Source organism: Nelusetta ayraudi, unplaced genomic scaffold (genome assembly GCF_046127955.1).
Source record: "Nelusetta ayraudi isolate G7.1 ecotype Tasmania unplaced genomic scaffold, CSIRO-AGI_Nayr_v1 ptg000151l, whole genome shotgun sequence".
In the NCBI taxonomy this organism is placed as follows: Eukaryota; Metazoa; Chordata; class Actinopteri; order Tetraodontiformes; family Monacanthidae; genus Nelusetta; species Nelusetta ayraudi.
In genome coordinates, this window is record NW_027466201.1 from 2587873 (window position 1) to 2605926 (window position 18054).

Genomic DNA, 18054 nt, shown 5'->3' on the forward strand with positions numbered 1-18054 from the left:
CCTTACACATTTTTCATTGTGAAATTGAGGTTCTCAGGAAAAATCGCCGCTTATCAGTTAATTGTTAATCGATTGATAAGGTCAGTCAACTAAACGATTAATGAATTGATCGATAATTTGCATCCCTATTCTGTATCGAAGGGAAACAAAGATGTCGAATTGTTAAAATCACTGACTAAATGAACGCTTTTGTACGATGAATATTTTTCGTTTTGGGTTAAAATATATATATATTTTTTTTTTCTAGAGGTGTTGCGCTTCAAAGCCAGTCCGTTCCATGACTAGTGTGTATTTGGTCTGTCGTTTGACTGGATGATTTGGCCTGAGCTCCGCATGGTGACTGATTGCTCCATTAAACAACTCACAGATCGCAGGGGAGGCCGGGAGGGGGGGACTCGTCCGCTTGGATGTACGGCGGACTCTCACAATACTCGTTTGCCGCCGCGCAAACAAGTCGCGCTCCAGTTGCTCTGGGAAACGGGACAAGACGTTTCTCGTCTGCGGCCGCACTGACCAGCGCTTGTTGTTGTTTTTTTTTTTGTTGTCGCTGCTGTGTGTCATTCAGCTGGGACAACGGAGACACGGAGAAGATGAGTCCTTGGGACATGGAGCCCATCCCTGATGACGGTAGGTCGCACGGCTGGAGGACACAACACAAACATCTGAACTGCTGCTGCTGATGGTTATTAAATGTGGTACACTTTAAAAGCACTTTTTTTTTGCACCAATCTTGCTCAGTGGTTTCTCAACTGGTGGAGTCCCAGGACACACATTTTTCAATTTTTTTTCCAATTTATTCCACAGCACCCTGATTTTTTTCAACATAAATGAAAACGCTTAACAACTTTCAATCATGTCTTGCCAATAAATTATTGAAATTATTGATTTGAATTGTGTCTCCTGCAAAATAAATGCCCAGTATTTTATTTATAAATGATATGTATTAAAAGCCATCCATCCATCCACTTTCAGTACACACTTCTTCCTGAGCTCAGCTGTCATAGGGTGAAGTCAGGGTGACACCCTGGACGACACCAGTTGAGAAACGCCTTGAATGGCTGCATTTTGGCACTTTTCCTCCAAATAAATACACGCAACATGTTGAGTATTTGGGATGAAAGGTCACCTTTTCACTGTTTCACCGAGTTTCTTTCCTCCCTGCGCAGCCACATTCCCGGACGAACTTGGCATGAGCGTCCCGCTGGTGGAGGAGGAGCAGAAGGAGCTGCTCTACGTCCCGCTGGACGGAGAGTGGGGCTGCCGCACGCGCGCCGACGAGTGCGAACGCATCATCAAGGCCATGGATCAGCTCTGCACGCTAGGTGTGATGTCATCGAACGGCCCGCTCGCGTCTAGCGGCTCCTGTAGCTAATCAGGAGGAGCCTGAGCAGAGCCGACGAGACGTGCGCTTTGAAGGAGCAGCCTGCTGTACTTTGATTCCCACACTGAGCCGCCCGCTTGAATTTCTGCGACGTGATGTCACGGATTATCAGGCTGGCCGCGCGCCTAGCGGCGAATAGCTGGTGTGAGGGCTCCATCTAGTGGCAGTTTATGGGAGGAAAAGAAGGCCCATGACTGACAAAACAGATATTTTATAGAAAATAATACACCTTCAGCCATAGGGAAACGGTCATTTTGATTGGAGGAGACAGAATGCACCTTTCTCTGAAAACTCGATTTTTTTTTTGGTCAAAATACAAAAGACAATGGAATAAATAATAAGTACTCCACTAGACTTGCGGGCTCTGCCCTTTTGACTTTATTCTCGACATTTTGACTTACTTCACGTTGATATTAATTGCAAATTTTAGATTTTATGTTTTATTTAATCTCGAAATTTCAACTTTATTCTCGAATTGGAAGAATATCTTAATTTTTTTCTCTTCTTTTTTCTTTCTTTCAATTGTGCCACCCCTCAGATGTTGCAGCGCCATTCGCCTTCCCGGTGGACCTGCAGGCCTACCCCACATACTGCACAGTCGTGGCCTACGTCACCGACCTCAGCACCATCCACCAGCGGCTCGTCAACCGCTTCTACAGGTTCGTCACGCCGGGCCGCCGGCGAGCCAAAGGAGAAAAGCCAAAGAACTTCGGCTCAAACGTTTTCTTTTTCTGTCTCCAGGCGACTGTCCTCTTTAATGTGGGAGGTTCGCTACATCGAACACAACGCCCAGACCTTCAACGAGCCCGGCTCTTTCATCGTCACCACCGCAAAGTTTGTCTCGGACCTCATGCTGCAGTTCATCAAGTGAGTCTGTTGTTTATTTAAATGCTGGCGTCGCCTTATATTACTGGCTTTCATCCGTCAGACGCAGGAATGGTGTCCTTGATGCTCTCTTTTCCTCTTGGTCCCCTCCGTCAGGGACCAAAGTCTCACGGACATCATGCCCCTCTATAAAACCATGAAGAAGGCGACTTTCCCCGACTCTTCAGATGAGGTGTGTTTACACATATACACAGGCGTGTTTGGCCTCAATTCGCTGCAAACATTCCCCTTCGAATGGCAGCTGTAGCCGAAGTCTGTCGCATGATTTACGCTACCAGTCAAAAGTTTGGGCACATACTTTTGATTTAATGCTTTTTCTTTCTTTTTCATGACGATTTGCATTGTAGATTGTCACTCAAGGCATCAAAACTATAAATGAGCAATATCTTGCTCATGACTTCAGCGTGCATCTACAGTGTAGAAAGTAGTAAAGATAAAGAAGAAACAGGTGGGTCCAAACTTTTGACTGGTTGTGTGTAACGCGACCAGATCATGGCCCTGCTCTCAAAATATGATGTCGTTTTTTCATTAGTTCCTCCGCGTGCTGTGACTCCAGTTTCAGGCTGCATCAGTCCTGGCAACAGTGGTTCCAATCATTAGCGGTAACTTTTCTTAATGAAGCTGAAAACGTACCAATGACTTGTTTCGTTTATTCAGGACGATGACGAGGAGGACGATGAAGACACAAACACTCCCGGAACGTCCACACGAAACCACAAGGTAACACATTTCAGCGCAACAGCCTTTGTCCTGCGCAGCTGCACGAACAATAAACAAGCGACGCTAAACCACGTTAACCCTAGGTGGCGCTCTAGAAACTGCGCCTCCGCCGCCCTCTAATCCAGCATTTTTCGCACTGGCTGTCGCGCAGAGTCGGCAGCCAATGAAGCGGCAACTGCGAAACCGACCCCACTCCTACGACCCCCACGCCTGGAGGGGGCGCTGTAAGGAGCTGCTGGACCTCATCTTCCAGTGTGAAGACTCTGAGCCTTTCCGAGAACCTGTGGACCTGCAGGAATACCCGGTAACTCGGCCCGGAAAAACCATCCCCGTCTTCGTTGCTGACTTGCGAAGGTCAAACGTGGGTCCTTCTCCTCCTCACCAAAGTGCAACTCTCTCTTCTTCCAGGACTATTTGCAAATCGTGGAGTCGCCGATGGACTTCAGTACTGTTCTCAGCAGGCTGGCAGACGGAAAGTACCCATCGCCGCTGGAGCTCTGCAAAGACGTCCGCCTCATTTTCAGCAATTCCAAAGCTTACACGCCCAGCAAGAAGTCGCGGGTGAGACGACGACGAATCACATCTTCACGCGCTCGGCCTGCAGCCTGCACTGCTTTTCTTGGTTTATGACTCTTTGCAGAAGCGAGCACGTCCTGTTTTTATTCTTTCTTTGCAGATCTACAGCATGAGCCTGAGGCTCTCTGCGCTCTTTGAGGAGCACGTCAGCTCCATCCTGGCCGACTACAAAGCCATCCACGGCCTGACGGACAAACTCACCCGACGGGGCACGGACAGACAGACGCGGCTCGCCACAGACAGACAGACCCGGCACACCATGAAGAGGAGGAGGAGGGGGAGCGAATCTCCGGCCAGCAGCACGGCCTCCAGGTAGAGGAAGGGTTTCTCATTAGAATAGAATAGAATAGAATGGAAACCTTTATTAATTCCACATTTGGGACATTTGCAAACCAACATTTACACCAACAATATAGTGCAAAAGAACGAAAATCATGTTCATTAAAATTTCTAGAATATAATATTTATGGAGTCAGAAAGGAAAAAAACAAGATATTTATTTTTTTAAGTTATGTGCATAACATTGACATATAGATAAGTGTTGTATTGCACCTTTATGAAGATGATGATTATTATTGTTCACTTTAGTTTTGGCAATACACTCGGCTTATATCACTCTCTAATATTCAATTCAACTTTATTTAAAGTGTAAAATCACCATAAACATGGTCTCAAAACAGCATTTGCAGACAACAGACACAAGAAAGAAAAATACAGAAATTAGACCAACGTGACAGAACGACAACAATCATGAAAGCCGGGGTTATATGGTCAACTATGTTAATAAGTGGATTATTTCAGAGAGAAAGGAAAATCAAAGCAGTCATAACTGCAGACGTCGGACATCTGCATCACCTTCAGATGTAGAAATACGCAAACACACAGAAACAAGCAACACGTTCGAAATGAGGCCTAAAAATTTGGATTCTTGACATGAATCTTTTCTGGTTTTCTGCTCTGTTTCTTTTTTTTTTTTTTGCAGCCCTGAGAGGAAGAGGCGGGTGTCGTCCCGGGTGCAGGCGAAGAAGGATCCGTCCCCGCCTCCCGCACGAACCCCCTCCCTCAGGCAGAGCGCCCCCAGCACGCGGCCCCCTCCGCTGGTCAACGGCAAGGCGGACGCGTCGTCGTCGGGGGGACGCACGCGGAGCTCGGCGCGCTCCGCAACGCACGCTCCGTCCACCTCGGCGGCGTCCCTCGGCGCCACCAGCAGCTCGCAGGGGGGCACGACGGCCGGTGAGGTCACCTCGAAAAGGCCTGTCAACGCCAGCGCGTCGCCCGCCTATCAGTGGGTTTACTTTTCTTTTCTCCCTCTCAGCGACAGAGTCCACACGCTCGCTCAGGGCTCACGGCTCAGTCCGAGCGGCGACGCCACCGGCCCCGGAAAAGGCAACGCCCTCCCCGGCTGTGGAGAGCGGCGGTGGAGGGAGCGCGCTCAGGAAACTCAAGACTCCTGTGCGACACGCAGCAGGTAGGGGACTGTCTGTCGGTTGGTGATTAAAGGTAGTTGTGGCTGTCATGGCCGCAGAGACATTATCAAGACGAGAGAGTAACGAGATCGAGACCAGACCATATATACATATATACATATATACATATATATATGTGTGTGTGTGTGTGTGTGTACATATATGTATGTATATATATATATATGTGTATGTGTACTATATATATATATATACACACATATGTGTATGTGTACTATATATATATATATATATATATATATATGTATACACGCACATATTTAGACTTAGCCTCTCACAAAGTAGCTTTCAGGCCTCAGGTTATGAATTTGTTTTGCCTTCAACATGTTGGGAGGGAGACAAAAACAAGCCTTTTCTTTTTTAAGACAGAATAAATGGACTTCTGCTTGGTTTCTAAAGAGACGAGGCAAACAGATCTGGTAGCCCAGACAGATTTTGTCCCGACACCGGAATTGAACCTGCAACCTTCTTGCCGTGAGGCGGCGGCACGAACCTCTGCGCCACCGCCAACATCTGTCTAACAAACGTCATTTCTCTCGTCCTCTCCTCCCAGTTTCTCCCTCCAGCTCCTCCTCTCAGAGCACCGCCCACCTGAACGGCCACAACAGCCACGCCCCCACGGGGGCGGGTCGCAAGGGCCGCAAACCCCGGGCGGAGGCTCCGCCGGCCAGCCCGCCGGAGGCGCCGACCCCGGCCAGCCCCTCTAGACCCCGCGGCCGGCCCCCCGGCAAGAAGCGGGGCCGGAAGAGCAAGGAGCAGGAGCCGGAGGAGGCAGAGAGAAGCACCGAGGAGGAGCGCGACCAGTCGACGGGGGACGAGGGCGGCCCGTCCTCCTCCTCGGCGGCGGCGGCGGCTGCAGCGTCGGACTCGGCCACGCCGAGACGCCGCGGCCGACCTCGGATGGTGAGGACGGAGGACACGCCCCCTCCTCACCCCACCCCTCCCCCCGCCGAGTCGCCCGAGCCGTCGCCGCTGAGGAGGAGCAGCAGGAGGGCCGCTGAGGAGGTCACGCCACCTCAGCAGCAGCAGCAGCACGCTCCTGCGCGGACCGGCCTCCGGAGGGAGTCGCCCAAGGAGGACGGCGGCGGCGGGGGTGGGGGAGGCGAGGGGGACGAGGCCGGGGGGTCGATGCGCACGCGCAACCAGGGCCGGCGCTCGGCCTGGTACATGGAGGAGGACTCGGAGGAGGAGCAGAGGCAGCTGCTCTTCGAGGACTCGTCCATCACCTTCGGCACCTCCTCCAAGGGGAGGGTGCGCAAGCTGACTGAGAAGGCCAAGGCCAACCTGATTGGCTGGTAGCAGCGGCGGGGGAGGAGAGAAGGGAGAGGAGGGAGGAGGGGGCGGAGACACACAGGACGTGAGGAGGAGGAGGAGGCGGAGGAGGAGGAGGAAGAGGAGGAGGGAGCGACAAAATCCAACCGAGGATTCTCTGAGGGAGTCGCGCCCGCTCCCCGTGCGCGGCGGACGCATCGAGTCTAAAATTTATTGGTCCATGTTGGACCCCCCCCCACAGACAGGAGGCGCTGTCCGCCGTCCCCCACCCCCCCATCCCTCAAAGAGGAGCCGGTACGGCATCTCAAGCTGGGCTCCGCTCGGGCATCAGTGCTTGAACGCAGCCGCGAGGGAAAAGCTGGATGTATGTCGCCCTCACTCGTCGCTTGGAGAGACGCCCCGCCGAGCGGAAACAGCGGAGGAATCCGTGAAGGATGACAGAGCCAGCGGCCCCGCCCACGTCCTCCATCACTCTGTCTTTTCTTTTATTCTTTTTATTCTTTTTTTTTTTTTTTTACAAGATGATAAAACCACATTTCTGTTGTTTGTTTCAATGAGCTCTGTTTTGGAAAGTCTTACAGAAGGTGTGTGTGTGTGTGTGTGTGTGTGTGTGTGTGTGTGTGTGTGTGTGTGAGTCTTTGTGTCCACGCTCCAAAACCAAAAGGTGTAGTACCAGAATGAGTTGTGCGAATCTGTAGCCTTTGTTTGCTGTCGACGTGTGTGCGGGTGTGGGTGTTGGTGATTATTATATTTGTTTATTGTTTGCATGTTAATTAGAAACAAAAAGCCCCCCCCCCCAGCTGATTTTTTTTTGTGAAAGTAGGAGAAAAAGAAGGAGGAATGCGTTGGCGAAAGGCGTCACACACATTAAGTTTGAACACATGCTCAACGTTAGCAATACCTTGTGCCTTGATGTCTTGAGTGTGTGTGTGTGTGTGTGTGTGTGTGTGTGTGTGTGTGTGTGTGTGTGTGTGTGTGTGTGTGTGTGTGTGTCAGCGTGCTTGGCCTCTGTCCTGCAAAGAACGTGTGCCTCTTTATGTGTGTGTGTGTGCGCGCGTGTGCGTGCGCTTCACTGGAAGAACGGGCACGGTTTTTATGAGACGCGTCGTCCTCTTTCAGCGTGCAAACACAGTTTGATGGTCGTGAAAATAAAAAACCTCTCAAAGAAATGTATTTATAGGGAAAGATTTTACCGTTGTTGTAAAAAAAACAAAAAAAAACATGAATCACGTCGGTATTTTATCCAATCACAGCCCAATACCGGAGGGTACAGCCAGGGGGCGCTGTGGGCAAACTAAACCAGACCCTTTGTAAAGAGGACTTTTAAATGTTCTGTTTCTATGACGACTACACACACACACACACACGCAACTCTTGTCTCGCATGTTCTAGCACTTTCCCCTCCGCCTCCCCCGCCCCCCAACGCCCCGGGTTGGATCGGAATTTCGGGCGCCAAGCCCCCCTCGCCCCCACTTCTTCCCCATGGTGTGCCTTCGCCACCCCCGGCATGTTGTCACGTCCTCCCGTTCCCGCTTCGTGTCGCGGCCGCTGGGCTCAGAAAACTGGACTCTGGGTACTAAACTGGATCTGACGAGCCCGTCGAAAGAGACAAACTTCTCACCCTCCTGTGTCACATGCTGAGTTTTTCTTGTTCTTGTTTTTTTTTTTAAAGACGGCGGCCTCCCAACACTGCTTTTCCAACACTGCTTTTTCGACTGAAATGCCAAAAACTGCTGGACTGGGGACGGAGGAGAAACGGGACTGTAGCACTCGATCCATTCACTTTTCTGGGGATCTTTTCTCGTCGCATATCCTGGAACATGTATCACGTCTGTTCATCACTGTCTTTGCTTTTCATTGTTACCGATTCATGTCGATGCCAAATTCTGTCTGAGGGAAGTGAAGTTTTAGAAATTTGAATGTGTTTTTATTTTTGGTTTATTTTTTTAATGTCTTTGCAACACTGTCTCCCCGGTGAGTGTGTTGATTTTATCTTCCATGTCTCGTGTCAATATGTGTTTCCCCCCCACCGACATACAGGACAATATTTCTGAAAAGTTTGATCAGTGTTTTTATTCACACCTTTTTTTTTTTCCTTTTTTTGGTTAAATTTGGGCCATGTGGCTTATATTCACTTCACAAACTGCTTTATATTGTGTTTTACGGAGAGTTTTATTTCAGATTAAGAGCATGACGCCTTCCTCTATAAATGACTGTTGAAAGAAATTATGATTGTCGGGGATGTTTATTAAAAGCTAGGAAGCTAATTATCTTTGACAGCAAGTCTATACGTTTTGTGGATATGGATAAACTCTTCAAACACATAGATCTTGTGGGTTTGTTTTTCCTTAATCATAGACAATATTTACACACACACATGTATGTACACAATATCAAAAGTAGAGTATTGAAATAAAACGATATTTTAGAGCTAGAGGGCTGTACTAAGAAGGAAGACGATACTCTTCAGGTGTAACTTGGGGTTGTAACTTTACTCACTGGAGTTTTAACGGTACAATAATTGAATGTTAATTAACTGACTGAAATGATTTAGAATTGGTACACTTCTTCGCATCCACTGGGTGTGTTTCTAAATTAATAATACATATATGGAGGTGGATAATGTAAAGGAAAGGCAACAATTCATGCTGCAATTCATAGTACAGCTTTCAGACTTTTAACTCCAAAGCTCTGAGCTGGTGTGGAAGCATAATGTTTATTTAGATTTTTTTTTTAGAAATTATTATTATATATATTTTTTTTAAATCCTGAAATTTAACTTGAGCTCAAAGGTCCCATATTATGCTGAATTTTCTTAACTTGTATTTTCTAACAAGTGAACTCTTAAATGTGATCAACTCATTCTTTCTAAACTCTCCAGCCTGGTGTCGGCTCTGCGCCTCTGAGGCCGTTTGTTGTAACCGTCGTCCTTTCGGGCTAAATTTCCAGTTTCTTTTTTTTCCCGTAGACGTTTTGAACAATGAAATGTGTGTTACTGCTAAGAAAAAAAGATCTGAAAATGGGTGTAATATGGGACGTGTAAAAGTAAATCGACTTTTTCTGCTGCTACTTCTTCATCAACCAACCAAACTACTTGAAGTTTGTCGAACCTGTCCGACGCTGATTTGTTATCTGATCAGAATTGTTGTATAAATTTTGACTATTAGCGCCTGGGTCTGGTTCATTCACTCCCTACCGTTGCAAATCAGCACTTATCAGGAGTTCATTGATAGTTTTAAGCTTCCAAACCCTTGCATCAGCACTGCATTTAGGGGCTTGCGTACACACATACACACACATTTATGGTTTGTTCAGAGGTTAAAGGTGACTGTGTGTCGGTGTGACTGAATGTGTACGGTGGCTGCATGTGAGCCACTGTTGAACTTTCATTGAAAAACATCTTTAAGTTTTCAAGTGGGTGGGGTGGTGGCGGCAAAGGACAGAATGGGAAGTGGGGGAGGGTGGAGGGTGCTTCTGTTTCACTGATGGAGGAGCAGGAGGTCTTTGATAGTTTGGATACTTTCTTTTTTTATATAAATAAAAACAAATAATGCTGAAAAAAAGAAGCATATGCCTAGAATGTATGTGTAGGGGAGTACTGCTGTCCTGTAAGTTCATACCAATATTTTAAAATAAACAGTTGTGTTTCCTTACCATATTTTTATTTGTTTATTATTTTATAAAAATATTATTATGCAAAAGTTCCCTTTACAAATGTTTTCAAACTTCAATATTTTTCACCGGCTTGCCATCCGGTATTGGATGAAAAATAAAGAAGAAAATGGGTACAAAATGTAACCTGTATTCAACCATTTTTTTTTAAATCAGCTTTTTAAACGGTAGATTGCGTCATCAGTGGCGAATCAAAATACAAACTGAAAAAGAGAAAAATGGCGCATGCGAGTGCGAGAAGTGTACAGGAAAAGGATGGCGAAATAGTGTGCAGCGTGTTCAGCCAATAACAAACGGAAGAACTGATTGAAAAACAAAAAAACAAAAAAACAAAAACACTGCCACCTGGCGGTTACCACAGCGTAACTGCGTGACATAGAAAACCCACCGGCCCGGGAACCGAGCGCACCTGTTTCCCTCTGACGTGGCTGGCCGCTAAAGGGCCGTAGCCTCATCCGTGGGCTGCGCTGGTTGGTCCCGGCATGTGCGCGCGCGTGTGTGTGTGTGTGTGTGCGAGCGCGCACGACCTATGTAAATACACAGGTGGCGGTGGCAGCATGGGCAAGCGTTCCGTTTATGTAAATGAGACAGAAGTGAAACCGGGTCACGCCGTCCTGCTCTCTGTCACTTGAGGGCCACACGTTTGCCACCAAAGTTGCACACATTCCTAAAGACACGGTAAGAGCCACGAACACCTTTAAAAACAAAACAAAAACAAAACAGATTTTTTTTTTTTTTTTTAGACGTGCGTTTCCTTGTACTTTCACTTGCGCCGTATGCTGCCATAAACATGCCAGCACTGCGCACTTTGTCGGTCGCTTTGCTGGCTTTTTAAAATTCTATGTTCCTCCTTTCCCCTGGCGACAGATATGGAGGGAATAAACAAGGGCCGGTCGTGAGCTCCAGTCACGGTTCACCGAGCACTCATGCCCCGGCTGACGGCCACCGCGGCGCTGCAACTGGCGCTGCTGCTGTCCACGGTGCCCGCGCAGTACTACATCTCCCGCTGGAGCGGCTCCACCGAGGCGCAGCGCCACCAAGCCACCGCACGGTAGGGCTGATTCCTGCGCGACTACTGGGGATCAGTTAGAGGCCCCCCCCCAAAAAAAGTTTTGGGTTTGAAGCAGGGGGATGTCGAGTACTTGAAGGACCAGCTGTGACCCTGAGCAACAACTTTGTTGTTTAAGGCTGCTCAGACGCTGGAACGAATGGAGGGCATTGTACCTCAGTGGCAGCCTTTGGACGGACTGGGCGAACCAGCAGATGGAGAAAGTCCAGTAAGTATGTAGTGCTTGTGGTTATTGTGATTGGATAGACAGGCAGTTAAGAAAATGCCATATTTTGTCCAACAAGTGATACTTTCTGCTGTTAACGTCTTATCAGTTAAGTGCAAGTTCGGATTGCATCATCTTTTGCTCTTCGAAGGTCCTGGCTCGGCATTAGTCAGGGGGATGAAATGCTACAGCAGTCGCTCGACCTGGAGACCATGATTTATGACAACGACCAAGGCTACTTTGGGGGTTTGTCACAGTATTTGCACTGTAATATTTTTGCCTGTAAATTTTGCATTAAATTACTGGATACTAGTTGCATCACTTTTACAGCAATTCTACTGTGAATATTTCACAGTAAATTCTGAAACTGTATCCTGTAATTTCACAGCTTTCATAAAATTGCCTTGACGTGTCGCTGTTGTTTACAGTAACTTAACTGTATAAATATACAGTCATTTCCTGTACACTTGCACTCTTACCGTGAAAGCAATGCAACTCAGTAGCCAGTATTTTTTTTTTTTGGCAAGATGTTTTTAAACATATTCTCCTCCAAAACTGAAAATGTTGGGGCCAAGATCAAATATTGTGGAGATCCCCTTAATAATTTATTTTTGTGTGAATATTTCCATATGGGGTACACACGCACAAGTGACACCATTCTCTTGCGTCTTTCCACCTCATTTTGACCCCCTTGACATACTGCAAAATCAGCGAAAATTGTGGCTTTTTCATCTATTTGATATAGATTCGTATATAAAGATTTTTTTTTAAAGAAAAAGTACTTGCAAGCAGTTATCGAAACGCGTCTTTTTAAAGTTGGGCCGCAACCAACAAACTTACAAACAAAGCACAACGCGTTTACAGTATTGTCACGTTTCTCTCCCGTAGCCTCCAAAGCTGTGCGCAGCCCTCGTCCTCCCTACGTCTTTCTGCGGGTTGGGGAGGTGGTGATTGACAGGAAGGGTTTCATGGTTGGCGTGGTGGTCAGTTGGGACCCTGAGATGCGAGCACCCACCGAGTGGGTTGATCGGGTGTACGCCAACTCCGAGGTCAGTGGCTCAATAACTGTACAACAGACATGTGGAAAGTCGAGAGTGCTCCTGTCTTCTGTAACGCTGTTTCATTACGACAACAAAAAAAATGACAATACTTTTTCTGTGGCTGTACATATTTGTACACGCAGGCGACCAAAGCAGAAAATACGCCTCATTACAAAGTGCTGTTCAGCGGGCACGGACCTTCCTCTGTGGCCATTGGATACCTGCCTCAGACTCAGCTGCAGCGCGTCACTGGACACCGAGTATGTTTAAAGAGAAAATATCTCTCCGTTGTCTCTCCAAGAACTACATCAGCTTCAACACACCTTCCACTCGTTCTGCCCATTCCAGCCAGATATTCCCACTTTGGAAAATTACTTCACGCATTTCGACGGCGAGCGTTTCGTCATGCAGCCCTGGCTCCGGCAGATTTACCCCGAGGACGGCGTCGAGGACAACTCGTTTTGGGACACTGATGAGTAGAGCGTTAAAGCAGTCGCTTTAATAATACCCAAATGTTATTTTTTTAAAATGTGAAAATAGAGTTTTAGTTCAATATGCCAAAGGATCTATGTATTTTAAAAAGCAAAAATAAACGTTGTAAAATGTAAACTATTAAAAGTTGCTTTTAAAAGTATATAATCTCTGTTCTTGGAGTTTTTAAACTTGCAGCACAACTGGATTCCCGTGAACGGTGCAACACTGCAGCTCACTCTGAAGCGTTAATGAGAGTCTGGTGAGGCCCCCTGCAACAACAGGCAACACAGACTGGTTTAAAAAAAAAAAAAAAAACATCATACAAAAAACTTTTAAACAATTAACTTCAAAAAGTACTTCATCAGCCCGTGGGAGATGTAATCAGAGGTTTTTCCTGCTGTCGTCTCTGAGGCCGAAGGACACAGACACGTGTGAGAAGGCGGTGACAGTTGGCATGGACGGAAGGTGAGGAAGGCGTGCCACTCGATGGTTTCCGCCCGCATCCTCCTCTTGGTCGCTCCGCCACTCCCTCGTCTCCTCCTCTCTGACCAGCAGGGGTGGTCCCAGAGCTTGGCCGAGGAGCTGGCTGACCTCTGCGGCCTTTCGCTGAGCATTTTCAACAGCCAAAGCACAGGCACGCCGCCTAGAGACCATTGCCAAGCATTGCAGTCAAAGCATTTAAAAAAAAAAAAAAATTAAAAAAAAATGCAGAACTCATTCAACAATGTGTATATATATATATATATATATATATATATATATATATATATATATATATATATACACACACATATATATACACATATATATACATATATTTAAAAAAAACAAAAAAAAACACAAATACCTGACATCGCTGAGGCACTCTGCACTGTGGTAGTACTGTGGCATTCCCACACAAACACTCCTGTCCAGCTTCTCCAGCAGGACAATGCACACTTTCTCCATCGTTTCAAAATCTGAGAAAGTGACCAAAACCTGCAAAGTAACATCCATAGATCAGCTATCTGCCATTTATTCAAAAAATAAATAAATAAATACTCACTTCTGCATCCATGCGATATTGCTCTCCTTCTCGGAGCAGACACCTCCTCATTGTAGTGTCTCTGTCACTGACACCATGTTGTCTGGATAAAATTAAGGAAAAGGGCAAAAACATTTCAACACAAGTGAAATAACATTAAGACACTTTAAACATCACAGACGCCACTGAGGAGGCTTAAAAATGGAAGCTCGTTTTTAATCGTTGTTGAACCACTTAGTTAAGAATAACTACAGTACAGTACAAATCGTCATTTGTTAAATTGTCGTTATTTGAACGCAATCGAAAAGGTACTAAGAACTTGTTGTTCTAAACTACACTTTTAAGGTATAAAATTAATACTTCCTAATTTTATACCTTATTTAGAATAAAATTAATTCCTGTCACCGTTTGATTCCACCGTCCGTAAACGCCTCATAATTACTACCAGCTGGGGAAATTGAGCGTAGCATCGTTAGTTAGCTTAACTCGCCAGCTAACCAACATGCCTCGCCGTCGACTCAAAACGTTTGTTCAATGTGTAGCAGCGAACACAAGCGTGAAGCATCACCTGACTGCCTGTAAGATGTACTCAAGCCTCCGTGAAGCGCTGTTGGTCGCCTCGTTAACCTTCTCTTTGCTGCCGCCGCCCACAGTGACCCGCACCGACGCCAAGTCCGCCGGGGAACTAACCTCCGCCGTCCCCGTCACCTGCACCTCCCGGAGCCGGTGAGCAGCATTCGCACTTGTAGAGTAGTCGCCACATATTTCGGAGTGCTGTCGCTTTTCGGCATTTGGAGGTAGTACGCCGGCTAAAAGTCGTCCATGAAGGTCCATGGCAGCGAATTCAAACAGTCCGCTGCTATGGCAATTGGCGCAATGCTTGTCGGGATTTGTAAGCCATATAAAGACGACGTCATTTACAACGTTTCAAAGCTAACTATGACTTTTTATTTGTAATGTCTTGCAAAACGCGTATGTAGCTAGAAAAAAATACCGTCTTTACGCATGTGTTGTGGTTCACTACTCGCAACAACAATCGCTAACAACATAATAATAAGGGAAGAGGTTTCTCTGTGCCTCGATAAAGCAGTACCGTCTATGTCCACCAGATGGCAACCAAGTATAACATGACGCCCCTGTAAAAGTCATGACTTTGCAAAGTTTTCAACTAAAAGCACGACCAAAAACAGCATAAATAATAATTAAAAAAAGTCTTACATTTTGTATTAATGAATTACTATATTGCATGACATAACAATTTCAAAAGGCTATTTACGTCAAGTTCAATTTACTTTGATGAATGTTACCTCAAGTAATTCATGTGAGTTTGTAATGTTTTAAAAGAGGGTCTCATGGACCAAGAATTGGCATTTCTGTGGAAGAATCGATACGATCCTCAAAACAAACAAAACATAAACATGCTTGTACTTGACTTCCTGCCAATTTGAACAATGACAAGAAAATGTAACTTGTGTATTTGCTGCTCTATCCACCCCATATCTGACGCTGACGTTTAATTTCGCTGAGAATCGGACAATCATTCCCTTTTCTTTTATTTTTCAATAGCATGTGGGAGCGGCGGAGAGCCGATCTGGTCCAGTTCCTTCAAACACCAGAGTTTGTTCGCTTTCCCCGGAGTATTCGACTGCGAAATGGGATTTTATAATGGCGAGCTAAAAATGCGAGGCCGTATTTGTTGTTCATGTCTCTGGTTTCGCCGGTCCCCTGGTCCGTTCTGTGAAACTCGAGATCCCGGGCCAAGAGAGATGCAGATTCGTACAATGAGATGTTGAGATGAGCGAGTTCACCGTTGAACTGAGTGTCTGCAGCATTTTGTCCCTTTCACCCCATCTCCTAAACATCTTCCAGGACTCTGCCGTCTCCCTCCGCCTTGTCTCATGTGACCGCATTCGGTCCCGATGACCCCCCCCCCCCCCCCCCCCCTCGCTGCTCTGACCAGCAGAGCGGCGACGCTGTGATGTGGCGGCAGATGATTTGTCCTGTCACTGATCATCCCGAAAAAGTTTTTACCCTCCTCCGCATACATTAAAAGGCACGGCTCGACTCTAAGCATTTATTTTCCCCCTTTGCCTGCTGAAGTTTATATACCTACCACCACCAGTTCAAACGAGCTCGCTGCGAACCCTGCCATGAAATTATGTGTCGGGGATTTATGCAAACCGAAGATAAATGTCGGTTGCGTAAATAAAAAGCTCGTTAACGAAGTCGAGGAGGCTCCGTGCCCTCCGCTGTGCCCCCCCCTACGTGCCGGCTAAAATAAGGCTTTTGGGCTCCTTTTGATGGAGACTGTGGCCATTTAGGCAAGAAAAAAGCAGATTTGACTGTAATGCTCTGAATCTGTTGACGTGTCTCCCGCTCTCTCAGATGGAGTAATAAAGTTAGCCCTGTTGGAGGCCCTCCATGTCTCCCCATAGACCGCAATCAAGGCCCGTGCAGTTTTATTGCCCTTTTATTTTCATATTGTCCAAGAAATCTCCAGCCCCCCCACCCCCCCCGCCCGTTGCCGTAAATTGTGTATTTTGACTGTATTTCCTCCGCTGGGCGTTCTCTTTTATTAACGGGTCGAGGCGATAAAACATGCAGCGTGCACCCCGCGTCCACAGCTGTCATCCGCCGAGGGCTTTATTGAGAGGAGGGAGGGGTCGGAGGGTGGGGGTGGGGGTGCGGGCGGGCGGGCGGGCGGGATTGTCCAAATTTCCCTCTTTTTGAACAATTTCTCCAGCGCAAATCTTCCACCCTCGCCAGTTGAAAACAGATGCTCGTAAGAATGGCAAAACACAATAAACGGATATTTTCGCGGAGTACGTCTTCAGAATGTGCTGATGAACTCCTTTTTTATTGGCTATTAAAACTGACCGTTTTCAGCTCGTTGTGCCCTAATGTCTGCGTCTCATCACCGCGAGCTGTCCGCAGAGCTCGTAGCTCGTAGCTCGTAGCTCGCGACGTAAATCCTCGGCCGCCTTTATCATTCACAAACAAAAAAAGGCAGCCGCGGAGCAGCAGTTGGGTGCACTGTTGCAGCCACGTGGTTGTGCGTATCCTTGTTTTAAGTGATTTGCTGTTGTGATTGCGCTTTAAACTTTATGGACTAAAAAAAAAAAAAAAATTCCTACGTGCACCCTTAACATTTTCAGATCATTTCAATCTAAAGACCAAAAAACTGTTTTGGATTTCATTTTGTTTTCTGCTTAATAAACTTTAAATTATAGTCTTTGTGTATTTTCTGCATGTAATTGCCTTAAAGGCCTAATGGCATATTATTATACTGTCTAAAGCAGTTCAGTGCCCTCTACACTGAATACTGTAAATAGCCTCAATACATCTTTCTTTTTAAAACAATTTTTTAAATGAGAAAAATAGAGACGCTTGAAAAACAATGCAAATGTAAACAATGTTTTCCATAAATATACAAATAAATCAAGCGAAAAAATATGGATCTCTGTAAGTTAGCATTTGGTGAAATTGCCAGTGCTTGTTTTTCTTCACATCATAGTTGCCCTTCAGTATGATATGTATATGTATGTATATATTACAATTCCAAATGTTAAATATAGCTTGGCTGGATATATATATATCTATATATATATCTATATATCTATATAGATATATATATATATTTTTAACATATCTTGATATTTATTTTTTTCAATTCAATAAATATCTAAATAATAACAAAAGCTCATTTCTGAGTTAGCGCTGGTGTTAGCATCCTAGGCCCTGTTTGCACTTGGTCATTTCATGCGTTTTTCGTATTCCGATCGGCAAAAAACACATTAAGTAACCAAGTGCAAACAGTCCAAATCCGTTTTGTCATCCGAATACCATCAGTATCAATATGGTTGAGTGCTGAGGGTGACGCCTGTTACCGGGGGTGGGGGGGATTTTCTCATGCCGTCGCTCGGCTCGGCAGCGTCCCGTCTTTGTAAACGGGTCGTAGTTAAACAAACAGTCCTGTCCGCGACCTCTTCTCATTCCCATCGCTGACTGGGAAGAGAACGGAACAGGAGCGGGTCGGCTGCAGGCCAGAGTGGCGCTGAGCAGAGTCGCTGCTTGTGGTGACACCCTCAGGTTTTGCTTCCCGACTCTTCTTCAATAAAATCAGAAACTCTCGGATGGGATTCTGGTTGCACGGACCATACAGGTATTTTATATCTGTAAAGCCATCAGTGCCATTCACTTAAACAGCACAGCAGGCGGCAACAAGCAGACACGTTTAGGATTGGATTGGTAC

The 18054-nt window shown here is 46.3% G+C and overlaps 3 protein-coding genes across 3 annotated transcripts in view; 2 read left to right on the forward strand and 1 right to left on the reverse strand.

The window, feature by feature from the left end:
• The window catches only part of phip (PHIP subunit of CUL4-Ring ligase complex), a 30184-nt gene extending 20700 nt beyond the window's left edge, over window positions 1-9484 (forward strand). Inside the window, exons 29-40 of the mRNA XM_076013611.1 lie at window positions 566-627; window positions 1167-1322; window positions 1920-2040; window positions 2123-2248; window positions 2363-2438; window positions 2924-2986; window positions 3138-3290; window positions 3395-3547; window positions 3663-3874; window positions 4545-4795; window positions 4878-5030; window positions 5600-9484. Coding sequence (XP_075869726.1) covers window positions 566-627; window positions 1167-1322; window positions 1920-2040; window positions 2123-2248; window positions 2363-2438; window positions 2924-2986; window positions 3138-3290; window positions 3395-3547; window positions 3663-3874; window positions 4545-4795; window positions 4878-5030; window positions 5600-6345 — 2272 coding nt within the window. The 3' untranslated portion in view covers window positions 6346-9484. The remainder of the gene's footprint in view (window positions 1-565; window positions 628-1166; window positions 1323-1919; window positions 2041-2122; window positions 2249-2362; window positions 2439-2923; window positions 2987-3137; window positions 3291-3394; window positions 3548-3662; window positions 3875-4544; window positions 4796-4877; window positions 5031-5599) is intronic.
• A 1053-nt stretch (window positions 9485-10537) lies between these two features.
• LOC142880003 (uncharacterized) lies at window positions 10538-12934 on the forward strand. Its single transcript, XM_076013612.1, has 7 exons — window positions 10538-10668; window positions 10858-11041; window positions 11178-11267; window positions 11416-11510; window positions 12153-12313; window positions 12448-12564; window positions 12653-12934. The coding sequence occupies exons 2-7, from the start codon at window positions 10917-10919 to the stop codon at window positions 12782-12784; spliced, it is 720 nt and encodes a 239-aa protein (XP_075869727.1). The 5' UTR covers window positions 10538-10668; window positions 10858-10916; the 3' UTR covers window positions 12785-12934.
• Window positions 12935-13070: 136 nt separating this feature from the next.
• irak1bp1 (interleukin-1 receptor-associated kinase 1 binding protein 1) lies at window positions 13071-14668 on the reverse strand. Its single transcript, XM_076013613.1, has 4 exons — window positions 14371-14668; window positions 13824-13905; window positions 13626-13756; window positions 13071-13421 (listed from the first exon to the last, which is right to left on the reverse strand). Exons 1-4 carry the CDS (start codon window positions 14634-14636, stop codon window positions 13160-13162), a joined length of 741 nt encoding a protein of 246 aa, XP_075869728.1. The 5' UTR covers window positions 14637-14668; the 3' UTR covers window positions 13071-13159.
• Between the last annotated feature and the right edge of the window lie 3386 nt (window positions 14669-18054).

What these genes read in the sequence shown, in the direction of transcription:
- irak1bp1 (XM_076013613.1), bottom strand. Translation starts at nt 14,636, where the DNA reads ATGGACCTTCATGGACGACTTTTAGCCGGCGTACTACCTCCAAATGCC. An exon ending in AATATCGCATGGATGCAGAA is followed by an intron (nt 13,757 to 13,823) that starts GTGAGTATTTAT and finishes GTTACTTTGCAG; the next exon opens with GTTTTGGTCACTTTCTCAGA. An exon ending in GAGTGCCTCAGCGATGTCAG is followed by an intron (nt 13,422 to 13,625) that starts GTATTTGTGTTT and finishes AATGGTCTCTAG; the next exon opens with GCGGCGTGCCTGTGCTTTGG.
- LOC142880003 (XM_076013612.1), top strand. Translation starts at nt 10,917, where the DNA reads ATGCCCCGGCTGACGGCCACCGCGGCGCTGCAACTGGCGCTGCTGCTG. An exon ending in CGACCAAGGCTACTTTGGGG is followed by an intron (nt 11,511 to 12,152) that starts GTTTGTCACAGT and finishes TCTCTCCCGTAG; the next exon opens with CCTCCAAAGCTGTGCGCAGC. An exon ending in GGGTGTACGCCAACTCCGAG is followed by an intron (nt 12,314 to 12,447) that starts GTCAGTGGCTCA and finishes TTGTACACGCAG; the next exon opens with GCGACCAAAGCAGAAAATAC.